Source organism: Branchiostoma belcheri, unplaced genomic scaffold (genome assembly GCF_001625305.1).
Source record: "Branchiostoma belcheri isolate BF01 breed outbred unplaced genomic scaffold, Haploidv18h27 scaffold179, whole genome shotgun sequence".
Lineage (NCBI taxonomy): Eukaryota > Metazoa > Chordata > Leptocardii > Amphioxiformes > Branchiostomatidae > Branchiostoma > Branchiostoma belcheri.
Genome location: NW_017803257.1, coordinates 174,009 through 183,578, shown reverse-complemented (window position 1 = coordinate 183,578; position 9,570 = coordinate 174,009). Strand labels below are relative to the sequence as shown.

General features: G+C 43.7%; 1 protein-coding gene across 1 annotated transcript in view; it reads left to right on the top strand.

The window, feature by feature from the left end:
* Positions 1-4,181: 4,181 nt before the first annotated feature.
* The window catches only part of LOC109467225 (tetratricopeptide repeat protein 28-like), a 9,173-nt gene continuing 3,784 nt past the window's right edge, over positions 4,182-9,570 (top strand). The window contains 5 exon segments of the mRNA XM_019765169.1: positions 4,182-4,186; positions 4,534-4,646; positions 5,255-7,065; positions 7,810-8,725; positions 8,728-9,555. Coding sequence (XP_019620728.1) covers positions 4,182-4,186; positions 4,534-4,646; positions 5,255-7,065; positions 7,810-8,725; positions 8,728-9,555 — 3,673 coding nt within the window.

Here is a 9,570-nt window from a genome sequence, read left to right as displayed (position 1 = left end):
GTCGTGTAAAGTGTCTTTCCCAAGGCAAGGGCAAAGGATCGGTGGCATGTCAGGACTCGAACCTGGGACCTCTAGGTTCCGAGTCGAGCACTCTGCCGCTACGCCACACGGCCCCACGACGTAGAACTTATACCTACGGTTTTCTTCTGTGCAACAGGTGGTGGTGTTCTGACAACATACATTTCATCATCATCATCATCATTATGTAACGACATGTCAGGCTGGGGACAAACGACTCGAGAACAGCGTCAAACGCCATTGCAGTAAATTTCCAGGTATTTGAGCTTCTGCAGCTTTGTATCAGCAGCATTTTATTTGCAGAATAATAATTTAATTTCCAGATATGTTCAAGGTAACCCAACTCTTTTGTTGAGATGAATTAATGACAGCGCTTCACTGGTAGGAAGTCTAGGTTTTGCCCTTTCCCCCCTTCATTTGTGTTAGCGGTAATCAGCCTGAGAGTGATTTTTTTTGTGAGCCTGGATGATAGGGGGTGGGGGTTGATAATTTTCCAGATATATAAGACTCTTATAGATTTCTTTGTTGAGATGAATTAACTCAATGTATCGTTTGTCGAGAGATTGTGAAATTTATTGTGTCGTCAATTTCAATGGCGAGTGGAGTTGATTGGTACACTGAACTCAAAACGGTTTTGCGGGGGATCTTAGACATTTGGCAAACACAGCCGTCATAATTCAAATATTAAATCAATATTCCCTGCGGAAAACATGTTGCGTAAGTCGTTAAGTTCGTCGTGTCCGAACAAAGTTCACATGTCACACCACAGTCTTGTGACAAATGCTACGGTCTGTAGTAAACAACTGTGACGTAAGTGGGAATTACCCTTGTTTTGTTGGCACAGTTTTTCACAGTAAGGTTTTCTGTAAATGTACTCGTATTTCTGGAGCCTAAGAGTCCTTCAATTTGTCAATTCCAAATCGTATCTTGCACCGAATCAATTATTGACGATAACGAAAAATCAAACCTACGGCAAAATAATGGCACAGCGGCCTGTTAACAGTAGAATAGGCATCTATAGGCAGAGACAATTGTTGATGTACTGAAGACATTTACTGCCATTGTCTAACAACCTATCAAGTCACTAACTCGTCATTACTGTATACCTCCTGGTATGTGAGCTTGGACGATTCACACTAGCAGTGCATTGGCTAGTTGGTTGGTAGGGGGTGGGAGTTGATTGATATTGTTTCATCAGTGTATTACTACTAACTGCATATTGACAATTTCCCAGATATGCTCGACGCTTCATGGTTTTCTTGTCGAGAAGCTCTTATATAATTACGGCAATGCTTCGTTTGTCGGGAGATTGTTTCTTGTTTTCTCTCGCTTCATTTGTTTTACTTTTAGTCGTCAGCCTGAGAGTGAAATAAATTGCTGTGTGGTCAAATTGTATGGTGGAGGTTAGTTGACTGATACATAACTAAAATGGCTGTGTCATGAAGTTGTGGAGAATTTTTATTAGAAATTTCACAAACACTGACGTCGTCATTTATATAATCAATATTCGGAGCAGAAAACATGTTTGTGTTTCGTAAGTCACAAGGTGCATCGAGTAATGAACAAAGTTCACATGCCATGTCAAAGGCTTGTGACTGTGGAGCTAACGTCTGAAGTAAACAACTGTGACGTAAGTGGGAATCACTCTACCCTTGTTTTGTTGGCACAGTTTTTCACAGTCACCTTCATTTGTGTTAGCGGTAATCAGCCTGAGAGTGATTGTTTTTTGTGAACCTGGATGGTAGGGAGTGGGGGTTGATAATTTTAAAGATATACATATATAATTTTTACTAGAGTCTTCTCGATTTCTTTCTTGAGATGATATAACTCAATGTATCGTTTGTCGCGAGATTGTGAAATTTATTGTGTCGTCAATTTGAATGGCGAGTGGAGTTGATTGATAAACAAAAATGAAAACGGCTTTGCGGAGATTTTAGACATTTGGCAAACACAGGCGTCATAATTCAAATAATAAATCAATATTCCGTGCAGAAAACATGTTGCGTAAGTCGCTAAGTGCGTCGTGTCTGAACAAAGTTCACATGTCACACCACAGTCTTGTGACTGGAGCTACTGTCCGTAGTAAACAACTGTGACGTAATTGGGAAGTCCCCAGATTTTGTTGGTGCAGTTTGTTTTCTCTGTTTTTTCTGTACTTGTACTCGTATTTCTGTGACGTACCTTTATTTGTCGAGAATCGTGTCTTGCATCGATCCAATGTTGAAGATATGGGAAATTCTTTGAAGTGTAAAGGCAGAACAGTTTGGAAGTAAAAGATTTATCATCTATCGCGGTTTGAGAGGCAAATGTGTCATCGACATCATCGTCTAAAGACTTTTCAAGTCGTGAATAAAGGTATTCCTGTATGCATCCTGGCATGTAAGCTCGGGCGATTAGCAGTGTATATCGCGGTTTAATCATCTCCATGTGGGGTCGTGTGGTGTAATGACAGATTGCTGGACTCGGAACCAAGAGGTCCCGGGTTCGAGTCCTGAAATGCCACCGATCTTGTGCCCTTGGGAAAGGCACTTAACACGACTTTCCTCCCTTCACTCAAGTAAAAATGTTTTTTTTTTGTTCTTTACATGTATTTGTCATCTGCATTGGTGACGGCATTAAAAAAAATGATATATTTTTAGTGTCTAGGCATGAAATATTGGAATGAAAAAAAATCATCTCCAATATACTATCGATTCTGCTGCATTCTCTTGTTATAAACTCGTGGCAATGATTCGTTAGGGTAATGCCCCCCCCCCCACACACACACTTGTGATAGTTACGAGCCTTAGGCTGCGGTAGCGCAGTGGTTGGTGTTTGTCAAAGTTTCTCAAACTGCTGTTGTGTCGTCGTCAAGAACGGCATTCCAGTAAAATTCCAGTTTTTTTTTAATCTTATACAGCTTTGTATCAGCATCGTTTTAACTGCATATTGATAATTTCCGTATACACACTATGATTTTGCTGAGAAGCACCAATGTCAATGCATCGTTGGTAGAGAGATCATGTTTTTTTCTCCCTTCAATTTTGTCAGTAGTCAGCCTGAGAGTGAAATTCATTATTGTTTCGTCAACTTGGATGGTGGGTGGAGTTGATTCTGTATACACCCTGGCATGTGAGCTTGGGCGATATTACATTAGCAGTGTATTAACTGCATGTTGTTAAATGTTTTGTCTATCGCGGTTTAATCATCCCCAAGGTATTCTCTATGCTGCTGCGTTCTCTTGTTGTGAATTCCCTTATCGTGATAGATAGGAGCCTTAGGCTAGGGTGGCGCCGTGGTTGGTGTCTGTAAAAGTGTCTCAAACTACTATTGTGTCAACAGATTTGATAATTCATGGAGGATGGAGTTGTCACAAAGATACATATCAGTATTTTCCCCTAGTTTAAGTTCTCGACGTTTCCTGTTAAAACGGCTTCGTGCGTTCGATTGCAGAGCTTCAGAAAACAAACGTCATATTTTACACACTCGTGGGAACAGGCACAAGGTGGCAAGGTGTACCATGTCTTGTGGTCAGGTTTGTTGACTCAGAGTCCGAGGGTTCTGAGTTTATGCCCGTGCCTCAGTATTGCAAAGGAGGACATAACATGTGTCTTTATTTTTCAGAAATCGTGCCTTGCCTTCGGCAATAAAGGAGTTTGAAAATGGAAGATGACAATATCGCCAGTCTTTTTCAGAAGGTACAGTTTCTTAAAGTTATCCTGGATATAAGGGTTAGATAAGATTGTTAACTATAATGCCAAATTCTTTGCAAGATTATACCTATAGTTAAACGCCAAATACTTTGCATGGTGTACTTCATGTCGTATTTCTAAGCCTATAAACCTTGTCACGTTATGATGTCATTCATTAGCTTCCTTCATATTTCAGGTTCTCCAGGACATGCTGTCTTTCATAAAGAAGAAAGACGTGACGCAAAGCAGGCAGATAAAGTATGTACCTTACTTTATCCTTGTGCAAACAAAACGACATATTTAGTTAATTGAGACCCCGCAGTTGACTTGGCCACCCTTTTACCTTCGCTAAGGCGGTTATGTTTTCGGTGTTGCTTGTGAGTTTGTGTGAGTGTCTAGAGACAGCAAAACTTGAGAGGAAGTGGTTGGACCAACTGGCGGCGTCCTAAGGTTCTGCAGCGGAACTTTCTTCTTTTTTTAAATCTTGTCGACATGATGTAATGATGATTTTTCAGTGCTAGCCTGCTCTTGGACTCGTTCATAAGTTGTTATTTTCCGGCTCCCTAGCATTTTCTTTACCTGTTGAGGCGAATTTGTTTCTATTCAAGCGGTGCTTATTGAGCGATAAGCTATGATGAGTGAACTTATGCGGCAGTTAACGTTAAACTTTTCAAATAACGCGAAAATATACTAGATAGTTTTACTGCATCAAATGATTAGTCTCCCTGGCAAAAGAAAAACTTTGATATGATCTGGTATTTTTAGCTGATATTGTAATGAAGTCAATTGTAACTGATTTAAAGATACACACTAGGACAATATTCAGTTTTTTTCTTGCCACCAGCCCTGACAAGAAATCATATGCTGAGCTCCAGCTTGCGGGGGACGCTGCACTGCAGAATGGGGATCTGGAAGCAGCAGAGCAACACTTTGTGTCTTCGCTTAAACAAGTTCATAGTAAGTAGAAGTCTTTTTATATTTCTGGGCTTTCAATATAACCATTGAAGATAGCATCTGATACTTAAGGTCTTGTTGAACAACGAACAAAGTTGGTCGTCGCGTCTTAGCCCTCATGCGTAGATTTAGTGTCTACATGGACCTCAAAACAACCAAAACTCACCTTGTGTGTTCTGCGTGTTTAATGGTATTTTAAAGGGGTGGTACAGCCTTGGGCCCCAGCTATTTTCTAGCTGCAGGGGCAGATTTTGTTTGAGACTTTGGAAGGTAATGAATCAAGAAGGGGTTGATGAATTTTCATGAAATTTCGATGTAGACAGCTTAAGTGATATTGGAAGATGGAAATAATTAATGTAAGCTCTAAATATACAGAGTAATCAGAATACTTGTATAATAGAGGGTTGACATTGCATTATTGCATTATTTTACATTTACGTGCAATTTTGCTAGGGTGGTGCCGTCAAAATTGTAAAGTTTTTTTCCAGGCCAGCGAGTACTATGAGCCCAGTTACAAATCTAATGCCACCTTGTACAGATCTAGACTAAAACTCTACAAGAAAAAGAATGGAACTGAAATTAGGCAAGATTTCAATATCATTTTGTAACAGACCGACAGTCGCCTCGACTCCATGAAGAGGAAGAGTGTCTGCGCAAGCTCGGAGAGGTGTACGTCAGACGAGGCGAACAGACAAAAGACGGGCAGGACTTCGCTAAAGCTACGGCGCTCTACAACGCCGCTCTGGTCAGGAACGGCGACAAGCAGCTTCTCATCCACTCCATCAAGGAAGCCGAGCGGCTGTTTCTGTACCATACCGTGAGAATCGACTGCAAACCATCGCCCTACGAGACCGACATCCAACACAAGAAACGGCTGGAAAAGTACAGAACTGAAGTCAAAGCCCGTTTAGACACGATCCACAAGGACCACAATCCGTACCAGTATGACGAAGACGACCCTATAGTCAAAGAAGTCGAGAAGAAACGAGCAGAATCTGTAAAAGACTTGTTCAAGGACATATCAGAACAGAGGAAATGCTTCATCAAAAACCTTGTTGAAGAGTGTATCGAGACAATCGGACCGCCGCCATGTCAGTACGCTATGGTAGGTTTGGGCTCGCAGGCTACAGAACTGGTCACTCCGTACTCCGATCTGGAGTTCGCCATCCTGACAGAGGAGGACAAAGACATCCCTGAAAATAAAAACTACTTTCTGAACCTCACCTGTTACCTGTACTTAAAGATCATCAACCTGGGAGAGACCATTCTCCCAGCAGTGGCGATAAAGTCTCTGAACGACTTTCACTCAGAAGACCCGACGGACAACTGGTTCTACGACTCTGTCACTCCTCGCGGCTTCGCGTTTGACGGGGCCATGCCATGGGCGAGCAAAACGCCGTTCGGCAGAGAGAAGACGAGAAGCAAGCCCGCCGTGAGCCTGATACAAACGCCTGCAGGCATGGCTGAGTTCCAGCGACATGACATCGCCCTCCGTCATGGTTACCACCTGTCCAGCATACTGAGGTACGTCTCCTATCTGACTGGGGATCAGACACTGGTGGACGACTACACGGCAAGAGTCATTCAAGAGCTAGGAACATTTGACGATCAGCAAAAGACCACAGCTGCAGTTAGGTTTGCACGAGCTGCTCTCAATCTTGCTATGCAGGAGAGCTTTAGATTTGGAGATCAGGAAGTGACCGACAAGATACTAGACGTTAAGAAAGCGATATACCGTTTTCCTGCTGTTGCTATTATGAATCTGGCCCTTCTTTGGAACGTGTACGCTACAAGTGTCTGGGACGTCATTGAGGAAATGGAAGAGGCAGGCGTCTTTAGTAAAGAAGATGCTCACCACCTTCAGGTACTGGTCAGCATCTCAGGTGAGCTGAGACTTCGGACGTACCTGGAGCTCGGGGGCCAGAAGGAAAACTTGTCGGGTCTGATGGCAATGCAGAGACAACAGGAAATAGGTGGTGAAACCCTTCTCAAATCAGTGTTTTACGTACCAGACCAGAAGATGCTGTTTAGGTACCACTACACAGCTACTCCTCTTAAGAACAACATCAGATTCGGTCGAATCGCAGTGGGATTCTATGATGCCTCTCCCAGGGTTAAGGCATTTATATGCACAGGGGTTTTGAAGTTCAAGGCAGCGATATCCTATACAGAGGAGGCACTGAGACAGTTGGAAGACGGGCGAGATGCTGTAGCAAATACACATGGTCCCAAATGGAGCCATCATCTCAAGGCTTGTCTCCTGGGAATCAATGGTGCTAATTACACCAAACTTGGTGACCACAGAAAGGCTATCAGCTGCTGGGAAGAACAGCTCAAGGTCCAGCAGCAGCTCCCTGATTATGATTCAATGCACGCCGAGATGGTCCGCACGTATGGAAACCTTACAATGGCCTGCACTAAGGTAGAGGACGTGAAAAGGTCACTCACGTACCCAAAACAGATGTTGTCGATAGTAAACAAGGATATCGATACTGGAGAGTTCAATCTCTCTCACGATTTTCTAAACATACTTTCGAAACTAAATGGTATACTAGAACGTATGGCTGATAACCCGACCCGTGTATTGTATGATCATGGATCAGCATTATTGAGCAGCAGTGAAGAACTTCTGAATGTATTCAAAACATTCAAAGGAGAAAATTTCGTTGATCCAGATATTGCTAGAGAGCTTCTATTCCATGTACAGGGCTGCAATGCAATACGTGATTCCGCGAAAGCCATCACATATAGTGAGAAATCCTTGGAAATGATGAAGAACATATATGGCCAAGATACTGCACATCCTGATATCGCTGAATCACTTACTATCCTTGGTGATAGTTTGTGTAAAGAGCGGGGTGATCATGTCAATGCGTTACGTTGTTATGAAGAGGCCTTAGAAATGAACAAAATTGTCTTTGGGAAGGGCACGCCACATCCTGTTACTTCTAACGTACTCTGCAGAATCGGGGTAGAGAGGTTGCACCTTGAGGATCACCAGAAGGCGCGCAGCTGTCTCGAACAGGCACTACAGATGGCGAAATCAATACACGGAGATGGCGCGCATCATCCCGACATTGCACGTGCTCTTAGGTGTCTGGGATGGCTTTGGTCTACTGTCGGTAATAACCATAAAGCTCTTGAGTTTCTTGAACAATCATTAAAGATGTATCAAGAATACTATGGACAGACCACCACACACCCTGGTACTGCCGAATCATTTGCTTGTATGGGGCAAGTTCTCGAGAAATCTGGAGATTACGTCAAAGCAATCAGTTATTACGAAGAAGCGCTGAAGATGGCGGAAGAGCTTTTGGGCAAGAATACGGAACATCCAGAAATTGCTAAGGTGCTAAGAAACCTTGGATCAGCATGTCGTAAAGCAGGAGAACACACGAAGTCCCTCCAGTACTACGAGCGGGCGCTGGAAATCAACAAGGCCATACACGGGCAGGATGCGACTCACCTTTCTATTGCTGAGTCGCTCTGTAGCCTCGCAATGGTTTACAAAGAGGTTGGAGAGCACAAACAAGCTATTCAGCTCCTCCAGCAGGCCTTAAACATGATGAAAATCATCCACGGCAGAAACGAAACAGGAGACGACGAGGTACGCCATCCAGACATTGCACGTGCTCTCAATAATCTGGGGCAGCTGTGGGATATTTCTGGTGACAATGAGAAAGCTCTTGAGTTTTTTGAACAAGCATTGAAGATGAATCGGGAGCTCCATGGCCAGAACACCCCACATCCTGAAACCGCCTGTACACTCGCTAATATGGCACGAGCTATGGAAAAATCTGGAAATAACTCCAAAGCAATCAGTCTTTTTAAAGAAGCACTGGAGATGATGGACGCTTTGGGGCTTTTGGATAAAATGAAAGACCCAGACCCGTTAAGCAACGTTGGATTAGCGTGGCGTATGACAGGAGAACACGAGAAGGCCCTGAAATACTGCGAGCGGGCACTGGAAATCTGCAAGGGTATCCACGGACAAAATGCGGCTCATCCTGCTATTGCTACATCTCTCAGTAACCTTGCAACAGTTTACAAAGAGCTTGGAGAACACACAAAAGCTATTCAGCTTTCCAGCAGGCCTTAAACATGATGAAAATCAGCCACGGTAGAAACGAAACAGGAGACGACGAGGTACGCCATCCAGACATTGCACGTGCTCTCAATAATCTGGGGCAGCTGTGGGATATTTCTGGTGACAATGAGAAAGCTCTTGAGTTTTTTGAACAAGCATTGAAGATGAATCGAGCGCTCCATGATCAGACCACCCCACATCCCGATACCGCTTGTACGCTCGCTAATATGGCACCAGCTATGGGAAAATCTGGAAATAACTCCAAAGCAATCCGTCTTTCAGGAGAAGCACTGGAGATGATGGACTCCTTGGGGCTTTTGGATAAAATGAAAAGCTCAGACCTTGCCTTGGCGCTAGGCAACCTTGGATTAGCATGCTGTTTGACAGGAGAACACGAGAAGGCCCTGAAATACTGCGAGCGGGCATTGGAAATCTGCAAGGGTATCCACGGGCAGGAAGCGGCGCACCCTTCCATTGCTACATCCCTCAGTAACCTCGCGGCGGTTAAACAAGCACTTGGCGACTACTCAAAAGCTATTCAGCTGTACGAAGACGCGTTGGACATGTTGAAGGTCATCCATGGTGCGAACGGAACACATGAAGGGAAAGAACCGCGCCATCCCGACATTGCCTGTGCTCTCAGTAACCTGGGACACGTTTGGAATATTACCGGTGATAACAAAAAAGCCCTTTTGTTCTTTGAAAAGGCGTTACAGATATACCAAGAGCTCTACGGCCCGACCAACCAACATTGTGAGACCGCCAGAGCACTCACCAACATGGGAATAGTTCAGGGAAAATTAGGAGATCACGTCAAGGCAGTAAGTCTCTATGAAGAAG